The sequence below is a fragment of the Trichoplusia ni genome, chromosome 4 (genome assembly GCF_003590095.1).
Source record: "Trichoplusia ni isolate ovarian cell line Hi5 chromosome 4, tn1, whole genome shotgun sequence".
NCBI lineage: Eukaryota > Metazoa > Arthropoda > Insecta > Lepidoptera > Noctuidae > Trichoplusia > Trichoplusia ni.
Window position 1 is genome coordinate 13,881,029 of NC_039481.1, and position 22,918 is coordinate 13,903,946.

The 22,918-nt window shown below is 40.1% G+C and overlaps 1 protein-coding gene across 1 annotated transcript in view; it reads right to left on the reverse strand.

The window, feature by feature from the left end:
* The window catches only part of LOC113493110 (patronin-like), a 49,172-nt gene that overhangs the window by 6,046 nt on the left and 20,208 nt on the right, over nt 1-22,918 (reverse strand). The window contains 20 exon segments of the mRNA XM_026870931.1: nt 675-734; nt 737-763; nt 1,057-1,131; nt 1,830-2,022; nt 2,219-2,455; nt 2,536-3,444; nt 3,778-4,116; nt 4,940-5,216; nt 5,828-5,906; nt 6,535-6,628; nt 8,044-8,237; nt 8,460-8,582; nt 8,997-9,356; nt 9,536-9,760; nt 10,003-10,203; nt 11,332-11,577; nt 12,052-12,143; nt 12,298-12,542; nt 12,673-12,864; nt 14,841-15,056. Coding sequence (XP_026726732.1) covers nt 675-734; nt 737-763; nt 1,057-1,131; nt 1,830-2,022; nt 2,219-2,455; nt 2,536-3,444; nt 3,778-4,116; nt 4,940-5,216; nt 5,828-5,906; nt 6,535-6,628; nt 8,044-8,237; nt 8,460-8,582; nt 8,997-9,356; nt 9,536-9,760; nt 10,003-10,203; nt 11,332-11,577; nt 12,052-12,143; nt 12,298-12,542; nt 12,673-12,864; nt 14,841-15,056 — 4,384 coding nt within the window.

Sequence of the window (22,918 nt, forward strand, 5' to 3'; positions counted from 1 at the left end):
AAGCTTTCATGAAAACTATGGTACCACTCAGATTCAATTTGCAACTACATATATGGCCAAAAAAGGGTATCAAGCATAAATTTTGCAGATTGGAGTGGTGTCTATAATCTATGCGATGCTGAAATCATACACATATAAAATAAATCGATTATAAATATAAATAATTCAAAATCGAAGCGTTCTACTGAAACCAAAAATCGAAACAAGCGCCTTCATCACACTAGATCTATTTGGACGTGTTGCAAACCTTACAGCTGGGAGTTCGTTTGTATGACGGAAGCAAAATTATGTAGGGTTCACCTGGTTGTGATACAACTTAATAATATTGTAGCTAGTAGCTTCAAATGTCAAGGAAATGAAGATTCACTGCAATCAACCAATACTAGGATATATTGATCTTTGAGTGCACTGTTCATCTCCTTGATAGGATACACACTGATAGCATTTAAGTGATTTGTTTTGAATAAAAATTAAGATAAGTTGAAACCATGTTTAGACTGGGTACGAAATCAAAACAAATCACAGACCAAAAACAGATTTTCGTCTACAAACATCGATATTAAGATGACACTCTATATTTCTTTGTAAGGTATCGATGTGTATAGAAGGAGTCTGGTAGGCGAAGCGTCGGGTGTTAGTAGCGGGGCGGCGGCAGCGGCCAGGCGTGCACTCACCTCGCGAGGTCTTGCAGGAGCCGCGCCGGCCCAGCGGCCCGCTGGACGCGCTGCCCGGGACATGCCGCCGCGCTCCTCCACCGGGGACTCTGCGCGGGACAACACCCTTACATCATACCACTCGCTACTCACACAAGATATAACCCGATATTGGTGTGTTGTATGTATTCTTAGACAAAGAGATCAAATGAGTTAAAGTGTAAAATTTGTTCTGGTATTAGTGAAAAGGGTACAACAATTTAAGCTAAAATATAATCATGCTTCTAAGGCGTGAAGCGCTTCAAATTGCTTGTTGAGACAACCTTTAACTTTAACCAATACTCTCTTGTCTATTTTGTTTATGTGAAGGTTGTTTCAACATGGTCATGCACATAGCACGTACCTCTGTAGAGCCCGGCGCGCTCGGCGAGGCTGTCCTGCGAGCCGCGGTAGTAGTCGCGCCGCATGGTGCCGCCCGCTACACACAACACAACGTCAAGCGGGGCTGCGCTATGCTGGCCTTGCATGCCAACTCTTAATTCATCACTGACGTAATCTCGTTGGTGAGATATAATACCAGCACCAAACATATGTTTTTGAGACTACATCAGCACTAGTTCGAAAAATTGCATAATAAATTTGCAGCATAACGCATCCGGATTGTGAACATAAATGTGGCGGCATGCCGGTCGGCAAATTAATTTTGTAAAAAGGGAATAAGCGGACATGGAGTGCAGCCTCACAAAAGTTGTTAGCAAAAAAAAATCAAAGTGTTCAATTCGGTAAAGTGTTTCAGTTGAGATCATTTCAGTAGAATTCAATCATATCCTGAAAGGTTATAAAAGGAGTAAACAGTTTATAACACAGTATGGAGGAGAAAATAACTCTAATTATTTTTCGTCTGAGTGTTGGCACATTAAACGATTTACGTTACACTAGAAAAGCTATCTACAACAATAATATCCAACCAAAAAAATCATTCGTGACTAGAACTACTTGCATATATATTTTTGAATGAGAATATTTCACGTAACTGATGTCAGTGCTGACGATTGAAATTACCATTGTTCTAAATTGCGTTTCTAGTGCACTTTAAGTGTAAACATCGAGGGACGTGTGTAAACAGAAGACGTCAAGACGAGTAGGTATGCCGTGTGTGTGTGTGCGTGTGCGTACCTGCGAGTGGCGTGGAGGGGTGCTTGTGTTCCGCGGCGTGCAGCGCGGAGCTGTCCACGTGTATGGTCTTGGGGCGCGCGCGCGCCGCCTGCCGCCCGCGCAGCCGCGCGCCGCCCGCGCCGCCGCCCGCCGGGGCCGCCGCGCCGCCGCGACCCATGCTCTCCATGAACTCCGTCCTGTCCAGTACCTTGCCCTGGAACCAAGTCAACATCTCATTTATTGAAGCCGTCCTACAACTCTTATTAGTATTTTAAGTGATGGATAAGATTTGACGCTGAAGAACAAGTCCTACAATATATCAAAAATTTACAATACTAGACCTTCCGAGGCTTTCATACAAGTTTTTAAGTTAGTGAGCCTTTCTGGTCGTTGGGCCAGTGTGAGCGTACCTCTCGCTCGGCCTCCTCGATGGCCTTCTTGAGCTTGTACTGGTGCAGGATGGCCTCGCGGCGGCGCGCCTGCTCCTCCTTGCGCTGCAGCTTGAGCTCGGCGGCGCTCTCGTCCCTCGCCCGGCGGGCCGCCGCCGCCGCCTCCGCCCGCGCGCGAGCCTCGTCCGCGCGCTGCCGTCGCTGCAGCGAGAGGAGCATTATGCGCTCTTTCTTGCGTTCCATCTCCTCCGCCGAGTTCTGAAACAGTCAACGTAATATAAGAAAACTGTTGCTAATGACTTTGAAGTGAAACGGAATAATTACACAAAACTACGTACCGGGTCAGGATTCAGCTCGCCGATGACTAACGCCGCCGGTTCGGCATTATTCAAGCGTTGGGGTCGCTCTCTAGGTGGCGTTTCTCTGCGCTCCGAAGAAACGTCATTAGATCGTATCGTTTGCTCCAACCCCGTATTCCTATGAACCACGAACTCTTCTTCGTGCGCCGGCTGCGGTAACCGCTCGTTCCATGTGTTCTCCGGACTACGTTCCGGACTAATATCTGTCGACCTTTCTTTCTTAGGTGAGCCCCGTTTCGCCCGCAATGGAGGTTTCGGCCGCTTCGGCTGATCATTGTCGAACGATATATAAAAGCCTTTCTCGTTCTGTTCCGCGGTATCTTCCTGATCGAGCTGTTGAAAGGAGTTTCTACTGAGCGAGGGCCGCGTGGGGGAGGGGATGCGGTAGGTCCTGGTGCCAGAGGAAATGTTCAGTCTATTGATTCCCTGGCGCAGCGCGTCGTCCTCGGCGTTGCCGATGAAGGAGATGTTCTGCGGCTCCATGTCGTCGGGCGGCGGCTGCAGCTGCTGCAGGCTAACGGGGTCGGGGCGGCGCGCCTCGGGCAGCGAGCCCTGCCGCTGCGGGGTGCGCGCGCGCCGCTGCGGGCTGCCCGACAGCGGCGGCGACTGGGACACGTATTGGTTAGGGTTTATCACAGTGTAGCTTAAATGGTTTTGCGGTTCTCGAATGTTCTCGGTGCCGTTTTGGTACCGGTCGTTGTTATAATGTACTTGGAAGGGCTGCTGATTGGTCCGGTCGTGCAGCACGAAGCCCTGCTGAGGCTGCCAGTTGCGGTCGGGCGGCGGCTGCGGTGACGGAGACTTCCACGTCCGTTGTGGAGGTTCCGGAGTCGACGGACCGAACTGTTGTTGGTGCTGTTGATGATTTTGTTGATGTTGTTGGTGCAGCTGAAAGCGTGCAATACAAAAATCAAAACTACGCAATGATATTTCACACAGATGAACTGGACTAAGTGAAACCCACACCGTGGTGCATTGTGGCAATTTGCCATGCTTGGTTAAGCTTGTGACCTAACCTTTTTACCAAATCATCTATTTACTCAAAATAATTTCAAAATTAATCAAGTCTGTGGTACAGAGAACTTTAATAATTGGACGACCTCATAACCCTTAATTATGTTGTTTTTTTATTGAATACGGCTGACAAACCGAAACCAAATGACAGGACATATATATGAATCGTAACATATAGATGTAATTATCTAGTGACGTGCAACCGACCTGCCACCCTCGCAATTCAGTCTCGTGCTGTTGCTGCTGCTGCTGCTGCGCGTGTTGCGCCCACGTCCGGCGCGGCGCGGGCGCGGCGTCGTGCAGGTAAAACTGTTGCCTTCCGTAATCCTCTATCTCTCTATACTGATACTGTGGGTATTGCTGCTGCTGTTGCTGTTGCTGATCGTAGTTATAGAACTGTTGCTGTTGTTGATGTTGCTGTTGTTGGTGCTGTTGCTGCACTTGTTGCAGTTGTTGGTGTTGGAATTCGCGCGGTATGTGTGGCGTGGAACCGAAGCTGGAGAGCCCAGGCCGGGACACATTGTGCTGTGAGCTGAATTGGCTGTGCTGCAATGTTATGCGCGAGTCAGCGATGTGACGATAAGCACGCTTCACAATGTCTCGTAGGAAACATGTATTTTATATTTTGCTGTTATTTACAATTAGGTGCAATTTTTACAGAAATACTTTTGATACAAATAATGCACTAGGATTTTTTTCAGCATTATTCATACGTCCTGTTTAGGAAACTGTTCGTAGTAATCTATTAAAACGGCACGGATAAAAACGTCATGTAAGAAAGTGGGCGGCCCGGCTCCTGCTCTGGGACCAAGCAAAAAGCGTGCCCCAACCACATTTACATAATTATACAGACAAAACGAGATTATAATACTTTTTACATACTAATCGTCATTGTTTATTGCATATGATACCTTTATACGTATGTTTTACGCAAAAGTCTGTTAAAATAACATTGTGAAACGCCTAGATATTATTATAATGCATGTGAGTGGGTGTCAATCATGGAATGAAGCGCTGAAACTTAATCAGTTAATTACAATTCAAACTGAATTTACTTTTCACTCCATTATGTTGGTTAGTTATAGTGCGGATCTCTAAGAAAATCCATTTAATTTTTAATATTACTATCATGTATCAGGATGACTAAAAAAAGATAAGGTTATTCACAAACATCATTCACACAAAGCTCTATGAATGGTAAAAAAGTTTGACATAAGAAGACATGAAATGCGCTATTTAGCAAAAGCTATTTTTTTGCTTAATATTGGCGGACCTGTGTCCTGTTAACCATGTAATCTTATGCCAAATTTTTATACCAAACACATTCTTCGACGCGGTATCACTCTCAATGTACATGTAGTGAACTTACCAGTTGTGGAATGTTTGGTTGATACTGTTGTTGATGTTGCATTTGGTAGGGTGACTGAGGCGGCTGGGGTTGCGGCGGCTGCGGCTGCATTTGCGGCAGTTGCGGTTGCATCTGCGGTAATTGCGGTTGCATCTGCGGTAATTGCGGCTGCATCTGCAGTTGCGGCTGCTGGAACAGCTGTTTGGCCTGTTGCTGCTGCTGCTGTTGCTGTAACTGTGTTTGCTGGCTGGCGAGCCGCGCGATGTCGCTCTGTATGTCCTGCAGGCTGGAGTTCATTCTGTAAGTTTCGTGTAGTAACGGGGTTGGTTCGGGGTGTGAGAGCTCACGCACTTGCTACAAATGCGGTCGACTTTCTCACTTTAGTCGACGATTACTTCGTGCCGCTACAAACACGTACATACATAGCTATAAACACGCAACGAGCAACTAAATAAAATAAAAGGGTTTAAAAATACTGAGGAGAGAGTATCTAAAATCTGTAATAAAGAAAGTGCTTGGGTAGAAATGGTTGTTTCTGGCTTTCTGTTACTTTGTGTTAAACAAAACCTAGTATGTATTTATGTATATGTATGTTGTCAATCCAAGTAACCAATAAAATCCCATACATAGACCTTAGTCCTTGGTCATGGATTGTATTTTGGTTGTCTGACTGTATGTCTCGTATCAGTTTGTCTGATTAGTGTCAGTTTCTGTTGAATTTGTGTTATCGCTAGAAAATAAAGCTGTTCTGCCTGGAAATAAAAGTCTGTGCACTCTATTTTCACAAAATAACTATATAGTGCAATAAACAAAAAGTATGGTGCACTATAGGAAACATACATAATATATATGCATCATTTTTTAATGTTGCCAGTACCTAGAAATTAGCTTAAACATAGTAACACTTACTTAGCAATTGATTGCTGGTATTGTTCCAAGACAGCGTTGTCCACTGAATCCCTTTGACTCGGCGGCTCGACCACATGTCCTAAACATCACATATTTCAAACTGAGATAAGTTGTACTCATTTGAATAATTTAACTCATTCTATTGAGATTGAGATGAGAGACACTCGATATTATAGAAATGTTGAAAGCATAGTTTCCCAACATATCATAAAATGCGAAAAATATTTTTTTGAACTACACGATAATCAGTTTATTTTGTGAAATTATTCGTCAAGTAGTCACGTGTGACGATTCTACATGCAATTTTATTCACAAACTCATGCCAATTAATCTTCATTCCATTGAAATTTTGATCCCTTCACCAGTGATAGTAGTAGTAAAACAATATCGAACAATAGCTGATGCAACAATTACAATGATTATTCCGCCGGTTGTAATTTTAACCACAATTGTTTATCATATATCCAGGCATATCTTTATATCAAAATCGATATGATTCCCATTAGCAAATATCCCCAGTGTTATTGAATCTTATATCTTGCTACAAAAATCATTTTGTATGAAAACTCGAACTGGTAATGATTTCTGAGGTTAACTTAAGCCTTAATAAAAACGAAAAATTGTAAAAAATCATATTAGTCAGCTGACCCTGGTAGATGTTAGCCTGGTAATTTTATTTCCCCTGTATTGTGTTGTATACATATTACGTAAGTATGATGTCGCATCAGCCGTGTGCCTCACCTGTAGCGCGGGCGGGTCCTGCTTGGGGTCGTCGTCTGCGGGCGTGCGCGCGCCCTTGCCCTGCAACACGCGCGTGCAACCGCCACCGTCACTAACGCAACTCGGGTCGCGACACGGACACAACACATGCTACCGCATGCTGGCTGCTGGTTGCCATATATTATCACTAATACTCCAAAATAAGTATAACTTAAATGCTTTGTACAAGTTTTTGAGTATTTCAGCCCAAAAACTTATAATGTAAGAATGTTACTGTAGAATATATACCAACCAGCGGAGTCATGCTTAAAATAAGTGTAGTTAAAGTATGGGACGTTTTACAAATTTGTGCTTCTTCAAAACGTGAGTTGAATGAATATATTGTGACGTGGAATATAGTTTATTTGATATTTTAATATGATTTAATTACAAATTAATAATCAATTTGAAAGATCTGCAGAACTGCACTACTAAGTTTGAGTATTGAAAAAATATGATTGCACAGCAAGATATTTATGAAATCGATTTAATAATGATTTTAGGAAAAGCTAAAATTTAATTTATAGGCTACGCGCTGCTCGAAGCTACCTTATTTCGAAGCATTAATTTTAAAAATTACGAATTGATAATTATAATGCGAATAATGAAATTAACTATACTATATTTATAATTGTAGATATTTCAAGAATTCTATATGGTTGAATGTTTATGTATCAAAAAAGCTGTGTAAGCGTGTACTGAACTAAAATCTGTACATAAAACGGTAATTGGAATATGGTTACGAAGTGACAATCAAATTAAAAATAAATATTAAAAAGGTCTAAACTAAATGGAAAGGGCACTTGAACCGGCCACTCACCAAGGAGGCCAACTGGTATTGCAAATACGTATCCTAATGAAATAGAAAGAAAATTATAGTTCATATATCCGTTATTATAAATATTAAAACACAAATTGAGAAAGAAGAACATAGAATTAGTAACAATGTGCTGTATCTTAGTCTTGTGTGTATTTGTTTAACAATAACGTTTAATAAGAAATAAAGTTATATTTTATTTATTTCTACCAAGTTGATTAGTTTCGTTGGATTAGTTGTTTCGACTTATTTAATACTACTAAGTAGTCTCAAAAATATCTAGCTAAGTTAAAGTTCTCACCTCATTTGAGTCTAATTTCTACATCACTCACACACTCAAACACTATGTAATGACTCAGTAAATGTAGACGTTTTATAACGTGGCGTGTAGATCACAAACATAGTGAACGATTTCGACTTCACCAAACCATCTACTACTTCACAGTTAAACAATTTACGATCAAATTGATATCAAAATCTCAGCAACTTGATGTTACAAATCAATCATATTTTAAGAGCTTTAAAAGAACTTATGTGAGGATCATAATTATTTGATAAAGTTATTAACTTTGAATCCTGTATTTAGAGCTCAGTTGCTGAGGTTTCAACATGTGGCCGCTGTCCCCGCCCCCTGACTCACCCTGGTGACGGCCTGCAGGAAGGCCTGCTGGCCGAGCTGCTGCCGCTGCCTGCTGACGGCCACCTCCATGCGGCGCTTCTCCTGCTCGATGCGTCGCCGTTTCTCTTCTAGCTTGAGTCGGATGTTGTTCAACTGAGCGGCCATTTGACCACCGCTTGATGGGTTATTCGCGTCGTCTGTCAGGTCGTCGCCGTCTGCAATGTTTGTTGTTGTTTAATTAGAGTGAGTGTTAATTAGGTTTATTCTATTGGACTATGTGGTCAAAATAGCAATGAAGTTGTAGGGAGGTTTTCAGAAAAAAAAATTAAAACTAATAAAAAATTGTAGTCTTGGTATACTTCTGAATAGTTTCAGCCATATTTTTACTGATTGTTGTATTTCATAGATTATTCATGTTGATGTAACACTATAATTACTTGGTTGATGTTCTTGCTGCATGAACTGTTGTTGCCACGTGGTCGTGTTCGGGGGCGGTGTGGAAAACGACGTACTTTTCCGCCTCTCCGTCGGTTCATCCTGACCGAACTGCGACTGAATACCTGAACATCAACCAATAAACATCAGTCATCATAAAAACGCATTTAACTGAAACCTTCACGAATTTCTACTCTCCGTCTACCACGTGAACAATTTAGAATTTGGAAAATGGGAATATGTGGTCCGGTTCAACGACATACTGTAGACGATATGTCTGTGTTAGATAAGTGCATTTGTTAAGTAATTTACGGAATACAGTGTGCCGTCAAACACAAGCGCAGTCAAGGCAAACATTCAAAGCGGTTATAGTAAAGGCCGAAAGTTTCATTACGTGCCGCACAAAAAGCGAAGTCACAAGCTAATAATAATGGGAAAACAAACTCGTTACCATACTGGAAATGATGTTGACATATATTATAATATGTAATTTCTGAACAAATATGTTTTCCCTTGAGTATTTGCTCGCCGCAACAAACCTGTCTGGTCACCGTTACTCCTGATCTTGTTGAGGTCTGCGAAGCTAGTCTTGCCGACGTCCCCGTCCGTGTCGTCGCGGTTGTTGAGGTAGAACCCGCCGTCGCCGCCGCCCTTGCACTGGAACCCGAAGCTCTCCTGTCGCTCCCTTAACGTTATCGTATCGCTACTCAGTTGTCTCCGTATCGGAAAGAACGGTTCGTTCTCTGTGGTTTGTGGTTGTGAGTTCTGAGGTTGTGAGTTTTGTCTTTCAACTTTTTGTCGTTCCTCTGTCTGAGAGCCATTTTGGTAATCGAAAAATTGGATCGAACCGCGAATGTCTTGACGGGACGAACGCAGAGGCGGATTGTAGTCAAGGGGACCTGAAACGAAGTTTATATTTTTATAAAAAAAAAACTGATTTATCACAAGCTAAAACACGTTATCTTTAATAAGTAATTTAAACATTATTTATTCTTCACAGCGGTGCAAGTGATGATAAATATTGACTATTAGTTTGACTCAGACTACATTTTAATAACAGTTTGTCGTCGGGACTCACCAGAAGGAGCAGATATTTTTCTAACATTAGCCAGAGTCGCTAGTTCCTTTTCGGGGTTCCGTCCTGCGAAGTGCAGGCGGTCCTGTGAGCCGCCGAAGTTCTCTACGGTAAGCTGGCTGTCATCTGTGATGGAAGAGCGGCGCGAGCGGCGACCTGCGAACGAGGCGTCACGGGACTCGGCCCAGTTGGACGGCCGACCTGCTGCAGTTGTAGGCATGTCCATTCCTGGGATCAAATGTATTGTTTAATTTAATATTTTGCCACATTATTTAAATTAGATTGTAGGAGAGTAAATGTTAAGTTATCAAATAGTGTTTTGGGCACTATAGGTGAATTCATGAAAATAAAATAATTCACATTTTCATCATTCATTTAGAAGGCATTAATGACTGTTGACTCAAACTTGGCCTTTTACGACACTAAATTTATTGAAGTTGTCAGGCTAGAAATATGTGTGTTTAGCTGACCTGGGTCGTCCCCCCTGCGCGCCATGGCGGCCAGCGTGGCCACATGCCTGGGCCGGTGCACCACGAAGTCCTCCCGAGCGGGGCTGCGCGGCGGGCTGCGCGGCGGGCTGCGCGCCGGGCTGGCCGAGCGCCGCTCCGGCGTCGAGCTGGCCGAGCGCGGCCCGCCGCGACCGCCGCGAGACCGCCCGCTGCCCGGGGGCACTGCCGGCCGGGGATATATTAACGACCGTGTGTAATTATTGTGTATGAGTATCACAATCGCTCGTAAAAATACTATTAAGTTTGCTTACAAGAGAAAAAGGCTAAGAAAAAGTCGCGATTACGTCATAAATATTAAAAAAATATATACCAATTAAGCAACGTTTTGACGAGCGACCGCAATATCATGAATCCAACAACACGAACACAAGAAAACAACACAACTAGTCAACTACTCTAAAAAAAAAAAACATCTAAATATTAAACAAACATTGACTTACTAGTCAAATAGAACATCTAATAAATGCACAACAAAATAAATTATTTGTCTACACTTACCACTCTTATCCACATGCTGACAGATGTTAATAATAAGCTAGCCTAGTAAGTAATAAACAGTAATAAGCATATCAAGTTTTACTATTAGGAAATACGACATAAACAGCATTGGCAAAACCAACAAACAGATTTAACATAATCAGTTCAAGAGTAAAAAGAAACATAATATGACTCATATACGATAGGGCCCAATGTAATAAAGTAAAACTTGATACAGGCCTATGTCTACTGTGCTAGCATTATCACGCCATAGCTGGGAGTCGTGAGGACATAACGTCAATGACTCCAAAGTGCCTTCAAGGAAGCATAAGTTTTCCATGCAAAGCGCTAGATTCGAAGCTTTTTAAAAATCACCAAACCATATATTAAATATTATATCCCAGTTTATATAAAGCATAATGCGACCGCCAAAATATATAAGAATAACATAAAGGTATATAGATATATGACAAACGCAAACACACACAACACATTCCAACATAATGCTTTTATTACGACATTTTGTATAACACGTACACACACACGCAAAAAGTAAAAACAAACGGAACACATTTGGTAGTGTTTTGTTTTGTGGGGGAGGCAAGTGCAGGCTAGATCTCTAGATAAGTGACGGTTGACGACTAATTGTGTGAATGAATTTCTTGTATCATTTGTTTAGATATCCAGATTCCCATGGATTTTATTGGACAAAGGACGTTAAATTTTGTAATTACAGCAATATTAAAATTTGTAAAACTAATATTTGTATTTCTTCACAAAATTTTATATCTGTAATCACACTTAGCTGAAATTAGGTTAAGAGGAAAAGGATAAGAATCCCATCGAGAGGAAATACCCATTTTAAAGGCACCAGGACTAAGGTGTGAGAGAGTTTGTAGAGGCTTTCCGGTAGTGGAGTCCCGCTGGTACCTGCGAAGGGCGGCAGCGCGGCGGCGCGCGCGGAGGGCGGCGCGGCCCGCAGCGCGGGGATGGGCGCGGGCGCGGCGGGCGCCAGGCCCCGCGCGTGCCGCACGCCGTGTCTGTTGCAGTCCGCCGCCGCTGCGACACACACGAGTCAGCCGGGCGCCGCACCCAGGCGGCCCAGCGCTCACGACAACAACGCGACAAGCCAGACAGGGTGACAAACATCATCAATGCTATCAGTTGGCGAAGCGGCCATTCTCTTTATACCAATGCAGACTTACCTCACATTCACAGTGACAATATAATAAAATACAACAATTTACACGTACTTCAATAATAAATATTATACTCATATAAACACATCGACAATTTCTGTCTTCGTAATGACAACCCCAAATGTGCCTAAAATATAGTATTGCCAGTAAATAAAATAAAGCATTATACAATTGTTTTTGTGAAATTTAGTTTAGAAGAGTTTAATTTTAATTTGTTATATTAGTAGGCAAAAATCATTGATATTATGACCACATACTCCCATTACTATTTAGCATGCAATACGGAGGGTATAACTTGGAGGGATAGGGACAGGTTTATACTCATGTAACTCACCAGTTCCAGGGTATTTAACAGACTTGACTGGGTGAACTTCTAACATATTGAAGAGATCGGCGAGCATTGCTACTAAATTTTGTCTCATTGACCTGTAAACGGAATTAAAGAAAAAATTAAACATTACGACAAAGCGGTTCCGATCTGCCACACATTCGTTCCTTCAAGTAATGGCATTACCGTTTCCATTACTTGAAGGATCAAATATGTGACTGTGAAAGCTGGTGAATATATAAAAGCCCGTACCCTCGCATGTAAGTGACATCCTCGGGCATCATATGGAACACGTCGTGCGGCAGCGCGGTCCGGCAGAAGTCGTGGACCAGCATGAGGTTGTGCAGGCAGTCTTGTATGGAGGCCATGCGGCCGACACGCACGGCCGTGCGGGGGAGTGCCTCTGGGCAGTAGAACGAGATCAGCGCCGCCAGCGCCGTGCCGTCGCACACTTCCTGGAGGCTCTTCAACATCGGCACGTGCGATGTTGTGTCCTCCTAGAACACGAGGCCACATAAAATGAGCAAGTATTCAATTACTTTTTTTGTCTCCGAAAGGAAAACCTGTGATATTAGCGTGGGCGGAAGAACGATAATACCACTATACTACTTTATTTATGATCCTTACCTCAGCCTTATTAAGCGCAGCACAAGCGGCGTTGATCCAGCACAGGATCCCGTCCTCGTGCGGCGCGGCCGAGCTGGTGAGCGGCGGCGCCCCCGCGCCGAACCGCTGCACTGCTGCCGCCACTCGGTCCGGCGTCACCACCTCCCGCGCGTACAGCACCATCAGTGCTTCTATCACAGCCATATGAGCACCCTGCGACAGAACATTAACTTATGAAGGTGATTAAAAATTTAAGAATTTCTGGGTTGCTTGATCCGATGTTTCTGTAGAGTCAAAGCAAGTGGAATGTTTGGAAAACGGATGATTATAATGGGCCATATGGGTCATGGTGGGGATGTGGCATCAGGAACTTTGATTTGTCCTTACATGGATCGACTTCGGCGTAATTATTCTAGCAATCCCACTAGTTTCACTAATTATTTTAATTAGCAAAAATCCTTACATAAATCCGGACGGACGGATATGAGTCATCACATGGCAAGTCTGGTTTATCATTAATCAGAATGAAAGAGATTAGATTTGGGACGGACCTATTTAAAACGCTGAGAACACGACAAATATGTAGTCACTAAATGTAAACAATAATTATCGCGTAAATAATTAATTCCTATGCATAATAGTATCCGCTTGCAAGTCATTGACAATGTTTATATCATTTTTTTATTAAATCATTGAACATATTACCACGGCTACTATTTATCAAATCGTGTGTACAAGAAAATATTGGATTACACGGTGTTACCGTGTTTTCACTCCCATGTAGACATATAAACATAGGAAGTGACACATGTTACCTGCATAAATACAAAAGACAAAAGGTGACGCAATGCGTTTAATTCCAGATAGAAGCTGTTTATCATTCTACAAGATATCTGTCGGATTAGCATTCTTTGGAATTGTGTTTATTTTAATAATAAATGTTTTGTTACGTGACGACAGTTGATAACGCCGATATTTCGCTGAGCTTATGTAAGAATCAATCTGGCCCCGCTGGTGGCTTCATTGCCGAAAATATAATCTTAACATTTTTTTTAAGAGCTAAACAGCTATATCCGGACCTGATATGAAAAACACTACTGTTTTGGTAATATGAGGTTAATCTTTATTGATTTACTGCTGTTAGTCATATTAATTGCAACAGTAATCTAATACATACTGGTTTACGCAGCTACCTAATAAATACCTACATTTTGCATAACTAATACATACATATTATGCAGGAGGCCAAGATATCAACTTATACAACTGGCTTCAATCGTAGGTATGCGCAGCTGTGTTCAAATAAATTGCGAAGCCAATGCATCAAGGACAGACTGCGTGATCAGAGTGATATAGATTATCCAAGCCAACGTTTAGCCTGGAAGCGACAGTGTTTACTGCGAGGTGTCGGTAAAGACCGCAATATGCATAAGTAATGACGGGTCGCCAGCTCGCCAGTGGGCACTCGCGAGTCCGTTACCTACAACTTAGTAATCTGTTTACCTCACTAGACCGGCTCGGACTGTTACTACACATACACGCGAGGAATGCCAATTAACTGATATTGAATATTCTGTTTTGCTTTCAATACCAGACGGCTGTGTAAAGATGTTCTGTCGGACGACTTGGGTAATGTGTACTGTGCAGCTGATGTTTTTCAGTGTTTTCGTATTGGAAGTAAAATAGCTAGAGAGCATTATTTGTGGACGTTATTACCTTCTTCTGGTTATTAAAGCTATTATAGTTACATAATACATGAGCTAACAAGCCGTTGTGCTCACTAAATAAACGTGAGAATGTATTTAACCATCATATAATAGAAGTACCATATTTACTATAGGCACTGCACGCCGCGCTGTAATAATATTTTATTTAAAAAAGTTTTCTTTTTCTTAATTAATATTTTTATTTTAGTCATAATTAAATCTTAAAACAGACTACTTTTTTATTATACGTATATAACAGCCTTAATGCGAATGACCAAATTTGAGAAAACAATCTTATAATCTTATCTTATTTTATACTAGCTATTGTCAGCACTTTGCCCGCTACAATTCAAGAAAGATCCCACAGGAACATAAAAACTATACTATCTGTTAAACCAGGTTATAAACTATCTGTTTACCAAATTTTGCGTGTAAGACTAACAAGCAATGGGATACGTTTATTAATTTCGAATATTTACTTACCATTTTGAGTGGGTTGGTTTGTATGAGCACGGTTTCGGTTAGCGAGCAGTCGGGCGGGTCGGGCACGTGCACGCCCTTCCTCGCGAAGGTCTGGAGTATGTTCCAGTGGTTCAGGCTGTGGTAGTTGGGATCGGAGTACATGTTGGCGAGCGCCAGGCAGTACAGCTCTGCGTTCGCCAGACCCCCCACTATAGGCGGCTTCAGGTGTTCTTGTTCCTGGAAAATACAATTAATATTATTAGCACGTTATCGTCATCATCAACTGGTGGAGGACTGGGTGTTTAGGCGCCTCTTAGGAAAGGCTTATGTCCAGCGGAATACCGCGAGAGGCTGTGTTAATTGATTTATGATCACTATCTTATCTTAGCTGTTTATTAAAGTTATGCTAATAGGAACCTACAGCACCCTCTGATCAGTAAATAAACGTATCTAAAAATCTAAGGCACTCGGACTTTCCATTTTCCAATAAAAACTTTATAATCTGGATAGCTCTCCAGATAAGCCTAAAGTCAACTTTTGCCTAGCCTGAGCAAACTTAGCCATTGGTTGTTGTTATTGTCGATCGGAACTCAAAACTAGGGCATGAGGACGGCGATAACTGCGCAACTTATTAAGTTTTACCAAACATAAACATAAAAACCGCGATTATTTACATCTTAAAGAATTTCTTTAAAAGTTTTGTAGTACGGCAACACGGGGTGATTAGAGGCATTTCAGGGAGGATTTTAGAATATGATGTTTAAACATTGGCATGGAAAAAAAGAAAAAAAAATTCCCTTTAACCCCTTGGAACTCAATTCGCCCCGCTTAACGTACCAGTTAGAGCAAGTACAAAGTACAACGGTTTCCTAAAGGTCCAACAGGTATAGCATAATGTCAATAAACAACTAACCAATACAACCACCAACTACCCAATCGTTTCAGAAACTAGCAAAACTAACTAAAGACTACACTAGCTTCATAACATTTTTATTTTATAATAACTATCGTGAGACTGATTCATTATTAAATGATGTAACGGTTTACTCACGCGTATTTATCGGGGTAGCCCGACTAGTTTCGGACCCAACCGGAGTCCTTAAGTAAACCGTTACATCATTTAATAAAGCTTCATAACATATACTTATGGACAACTTATTAAAAGATGAATGCTTCTAGCCTATCCTCATCATGACTGCTGTAAGAGGTGACCCAATTTAAGAAATCAACATTGATATGTAAGACCACACAACAGGTTTATTATCTAGACATTTTAGTAAACATAGAATGAAGACCACATACGAGCATTAATAAATGACTGCAGCCGTCAGAGCTTTATAGTCTTCGCAATTGTTTAATAGCTAGGTTTACATCGAGCATGTCAACAAGACCTACATATAACTATGCTCTAAGTTTGTATTCCCGTAATTATAAAACTTCTCCCATTTTGAAGAATCTTTACCCCGATCTGAAAGGCTGTGTTTTGTTAGGCAAATCTAATAATAATGACTGAATAGTTGACAATACCACATAGTGAACATACCACACCAGATTAATGAATAAACAAATGAATCATGAAAGTCAGAATTGTAGATTTTAGAGGGGCTGCAGAAGAGTGGATAACACATATTCATATGGGTACATTATGATGTTGACAGGTACGTTTTTATAACAGTGTGTAATAAAAATGATCTCAATGCACACAATGTTGGGCGTGCTGTGATGGGACTTGAATCTAGATCAATGTTAGGTCACGCCCTATTTTTAAACAGTGCATACTACTTAGTTCTCTAGTAGTCGTCTTGCTGAATAAAAATTTTAGAAGTAGCATTTAATTATAGGAGAGAATCGTGCCAATGTTTAAGTAGCAGCTGTCTTTTTTTAAGCAAAAATTTCGCTTTTATACTTTCTCTCGAATTGCAATCTAGTAAATAGCTGTTTAACTTTTCATAATTTACCACCACTGTACTAACGTTTTAATGATTTTATTGATTAAAATAATGTGCCGACAGATAAACATTAAGAAGGGAAACGTTTTACGACCTACTTATAAAAATATGCTTCTTAGGACCGACAAAAGACGAACAATTAAGAATAATTATATAAGGTACACATTACATGTAATAAACAAGCTAAGCTATGATAATCATTTAAAACCACATTTCAATGTCACACACTGGTAAAAAGTGCTCATAATAATTACGTCAACGCAATATAATTATAGCACAATGGATTTGCAAATTATTATTCTCTATCATTACCTAACCTTGGTCTGTTGATCGGAGTTCAAGTCTAACTTATAAATAAACGTAGTTAGGGTGTGTTGAGCCTGCGTCACAGAATGGGGTGAAAACTTTGACCTTGGCGGGACAGGAGTGGCTAGACTAGACTATTATGTCATCACAACTAATGGAAATAACAACCCTAACACGTAATCAACCATTGAAAGTGTTTAATTAAAAGAAGTTTCTTTATAAACAGATGGTATGAAGAATTATAGAGATAACTATTTGCTATTTGGATTTAAGAAATATGACTCAAGTAACGGAACTCTGTGACTCTATTTCAAAACATTGATTTTATGCTAATTAAAAAACCAGTTTTAAATAGCGTGTCTTTTTATTAATTTATTTAAACTGAACTAAAAAGATTCCACCTTAAAGGTCAGTGACATTTGTTTCCAAACTAATTACATCAGAACATTAAGTGGCATCAATGATGTCAACAATCCTAGATTCAAAATCTTTTTCCCCGTAGATTAGGCAACCGGCTGACCAAAAACCGGTCGAATTGCAAAATCGAAACATTACAACATAGAATTACCATCTCATTGACCATGAAGCGCTAAGCGACACCAAAATGTGTGAAATATGGCTGACCAACAATGGCCTCAATAGCTCTCACTTTTAATCTCGATAATCTCGTATAGACTTACACACAATGCAATTTCATGCAGTAAATGGGTTTCCTTAACGATTTTGCTCTTGATTTTATGACAGACATTTAACTAAGTTTGGCTGCAAAATAATTGTGCAAGCCTGCTAATCGACGAATTAATAAACGATGTAACTCAAATCATACTTGTAAACTGCTGAACAAGATCTTGTCAACTTATGTAAGCGCTTAAGCAATAAATACTCTACGTTCCTCTGGTCATCTACTGAGATAGAATAAAAATAGAGCTAAGGAACTACTCGCTAACTCAATCAATATTCAAAGTTATAAATTATTCAGATAAGACTAGAATTGCGATCCTTTGGCCAGCGGGAAGGGCAACGAAAGGAATGTGCGATCTAAAACGGTTAAGGTTTTATTCATCATTTATTGAGAAGCAAACTGTCGTTGTGTAGGTAGGTACTTAACATTCTAAATGATGAACCAGTGTCATTGATAAAGGCTGCACGGTAAGTATATACTAGTGTGACGTCAGCAAGCCCGAAGAAAATAAACAAGATGTTCGTGCGTATCAGGCCTTTTACCGGTAACCGAAGCTTAGCAAATAAGGATATCCAATAAACCCAATAGACAAGAGAAACTTTGGGGACGCGCACGTAGTAACGAGTACAGTAATTGCTATATTGCTATTTTTTAATAAAGAGATATAAAATATAAATAGAGCCTAGACATAGACATTTCACAAATGTAACAATCTCACAGACTTCATTTCTAGAGAAAGGGTTTCGAAAATCACACGGCGACAGGCAACCGCAGATACAATAGCATTTTTACTATATTTTCGCCACCAAATGAAGAGCTGTACTTACGACAAAGCGGCTGAGTTTCAGGCTTATCGAACCACAGGAAGTGTAATTACAAACTTACTTTTAGGGTTGATTATATATGTCACACAGATAAGCAGATACGTAGTTCCATCATGCGGTCAAGCGTGTGTTTGTTACGACATCAACTGTAAAATTTACTTGTCTGTACAAATATTATGACAAGTGACACCTCGACTTAGCGGCAATTCTTTACATAATTTTCAGTTGAATAGCTTGTCAAACTGTTTGTAAATTGTACAATATTGATGATTAATTGTGTTACACTAGTAACTGGTATGTTTTGTAACTTGGTGGAGTATTTAATAGTTATGGTATCATAACATTTACAGTTTGAAGTGGGCGTATCTGAGATGGTTATGCTCCTTTTGATTTAGTATATTTTGGTCATTATTTCTTAAGATAGAAACGGGTTATGTAGCAGTTATATTGCGTAACGCAAATATCTAAATCCGTGTTGAAGTTGACCCAATCACTGCCTCGCCTAGGTTTCCTCTTACACTTAAAAGAAAGCTTATTACTCGTGGTACGACGAATAATTTGCTATGCCTGCCTTGTTTTCTAACATGGCCCAAGATAAATTACCGTAGTTGTTAGTTAATAAGTATAATACATACACTTTTCGATCCGAGCTTATTTGATACTAATTTATTCACAGTTAACAAACTTCAACCAATTTATAAGCACAAAAAACATGATCATAGACCAATACAGTTATGATAACACAATAAACTAGAATTCAGCTATAGTATAATATACAGTTTACGCTATTGAAATCAAGTACTCTTAACTAATTAACTTATCTTCGGATCAGATCATTTACACGCTCGTGAGAACGGCGCTGGGCATCGTGCCATCTACCAAAAGAAACTTCACCGACTTTTTGCCTTTGTGTGACTCGGAGCGTTGAAGTATAGTTTCGCCCGAGGATAGTAACCGAGAGCTCTCATTCAACTAGAGACGAGAAAATCCTTCAGTAAGTGCGAGATTCATGCAATTTGCGGCATCACTACCTACGTTAGTACTGTATAATAACTGCGATAATAAGAGTATATATGTGTATGTATCATTTATGACAAGCAGTGATTCAGATGACATCAGCTTGAGACAGCGCGCTGTCGCTGCAGCGACACAAAGATTAAAGCACATGGACGCGATTGAAGGTTGCAATACGCATTTCTAATAGAATACATAGATATATTATAAAAAAATGATATACCACTTGTACGAGGTAGGCATAAGATAGGAAGGCATTATAATTAATGGATTTAATAGCTTCGTACTGCAAACTTTCTCTTAATGTTATAGTAGGTTTACAGACACAATTCAATCTTTAATATCAGGTAGTTAGTACTTTATTTGATAAGTACCCATAAGGTACTCGTTATAATTAACCAAAAAGGAAGTCGATCAAACTTCCGCAATCCCTGATTGTACGAACAGAGCCGCCAGCTAGAAGAACCGTTATTAACGCTTACTTTCAACGATTGCGACGATTCAAAGTATCTCAATTAACACGAGACACATACACATAAAATCCTTATTAACAATTCCAATGTAATTCTAACCTGTCGTGCACATAATTAAGTTGCAGAAACGGCACGACAAAAAGACGGCGACAAATCGCACGACAGCGTCTCGCCACAGCAACGGGTCAAGGAGAAAGGGAGCGACGAAGCCGGCGACAACATGCCACTCATATATCTTTAATTCTCACATTTTGTTTCATTCACTTACACCTATGGTTGCAATGTCTAGCGTAGTAGGGGTATGCGCTCAATTTCCTCTCTATGCGGTAGCTACAAATGGGTTTTCTAACAGTGTAGAGTGTACATTGCATTCTGAATTGTTTTTCATATTATATCGATGAGAACGAAGTTATTTTGTCGTACATTAAATCGTAAATAAACTAATTCAGTTATGTTTTACATGCATATAAGCTGTCTTTATTCTGACGTCCTTATTGAAAAACATGTCACAGTCAATATATTTCGTGTAAAGTTGTGATGCTGTTAGCTTACCTAAATAAATAAACCGATCCAAATAAAATTAAACCGTATGTATTATTTAAGTACCGCTCAGACGCCCCAAATAGTATCACTAAAATATAATCATTTAATTTGTACCTGAGAATAAATCATAAATTGGCAATATGCTGCAATACAGCCGAGCGCTCGGTACTTCGGAATCTGAATCAAACTGATACAGAACAGTAGTGGCGTTGACTCATTCATTCATCGAAAACTAAACTTACCACTATTGATACTAAAAACACGTGAGAACTTTTATAAGGACATGTTGGTCAACGAGTTACTTACCTCTTTTAAGCATAAGTCTGTTGCCTCATACGACAGCCATTTTAAAAAATATACACAATATTATTATGTTTACGGTTGTCGATACCACTTTAGGTAAAAAGCATAAGGAAACAATGGAAGACTTTCAATTATAATAAAGTCATGTGAACGAAAATATGAAAGGCAATATCATAGTTTGTATAACAAGACGACTTGTTAAATGATGTGATGAACTATAATTAAAATAAACTAGAATATGTCAATAATGAGCCGAATCCCAAAATAGTTCCGGAAAAGTATCAGCCATGTATAATAAAACCAGCTGAGTCACCAGTTACCGGCGAAAAGAACAAAAGATCAACAGTTTCCTAAAGCCGGAAACGACGTCGACTATTTTTACATGCAACGCGACAATTTTACCTTTTGCCTCTTTTAGAACAGATGCCATTCCAATTTCAACTTTATGTCCTTGACTATGCCCAAGTTTCTCACTAGAAACTGACTAACCAAAAAGCAAAGGCATGTTTGTAAAGTCGTCAGACGAATGGTAGTTCATTAGGGAATATTTTCGGCATGGAAATCAGTTTGAAACAATTTAGATGAGCCTGAACACCGCGACTTATATTTGACTCACGTTTCAAAGGGACATTACATTTATTTATATGCATTTTATTCCGTTTCCCGAAGTACAAAATATAAGAAGAGGAAATGAACCATTGAGTGTTGCGATTGTTGAATCCATTTGGAATTGGAAATATCCGTTTCAAGCCCTTAAGAAATACGAGTTTGTCAAATCTCTATTATAAAACACTAACCACAGGCCTATAGAACGAACTCGTTACTTTTTTGCCATTGTCCTAGCAGGGTTGTTGACCTTTGAAACAGCAATCCTATACTACCACCATTAAGGGTTCAACCAACTCCGTTAGTTCAAAGTTTCTATTAGCACCGTACGACGTCTCATTATCTTTTGTGAAATACACATCCAGCCCAGATTCACCCACGCATTGAATGAACAGTTTATCTGAGATAGATATTAGCAAACAATAGTTTATTCAGATAATAGAATTAAATTATTGTTATTAGACATTACTTTAATGAAGCATGACTTTATTGAAATCGGTTGGTGATCTGATTTTATTTGAAAATTTACTTGAACTTACGTTACAAGTTCTTTTTGCATTGGCAATAAATTATCACTGCATACTGCGTATGTTACAAATTGCTCGCTGCTCTAGTTTCTAGTCTAGTCTATAAATAATTTCTGCGAGAATATGTTAAGGATACAATGTAGACTGGGAAACCTGTGAGCCAATCCCAAGAGAACTTAGCAATGCAGTGTTCTCATGCCCTAAGTACCTACAGATATATCTGATCCAAACATAGTGGTCCTTGAACTCGTTCGCAACAACAATCGTTAATGGACATCCGCTGTACCACCACTGATAAATGGACATGCTTCTTAGAAATCATCCACGGAGAAAGGCTAACAGACAAAACAAATCATTATCTCGAACGGTCACTTGATTCGCTCATTTTGGAACACGTGGACAGTAAAATAATAGCCCGTATTCATATTTGATGAAGCCAACCACAAATAGAAATTAGAGAAACAAGTATCGATTACATAGAGGTACTGGTCGAAGCCTCTACTAAAAGGACATTACGTAAGCTATATACTTATTAAAAAACTCGATAGTTAATGCTTTCGAAGTAGTTATATACACAAATCAGTGGTTCTATTCGACAATTGTTATAAATACGTAGACACAACAGTGTTCTTGAGACCTTGCGACAGTTTCTTCAGTGTCTTGTCAACAAAAAGAACAGTGTATCGCCTTACGTTTCCATTGTGATTCCGCTTCTTTCTCATCACAGCCATTGTGCAGTTGTGCTACACAAACACAAACCGGGCCGGGGTCAAATAAACTCATAAGGACGTTATTACAATGGACACTCCTATAAGCACATTCGTTCGGTACTGAAAGTTCGCGTGACACTGTAACCAACCCCAAGCAACAGT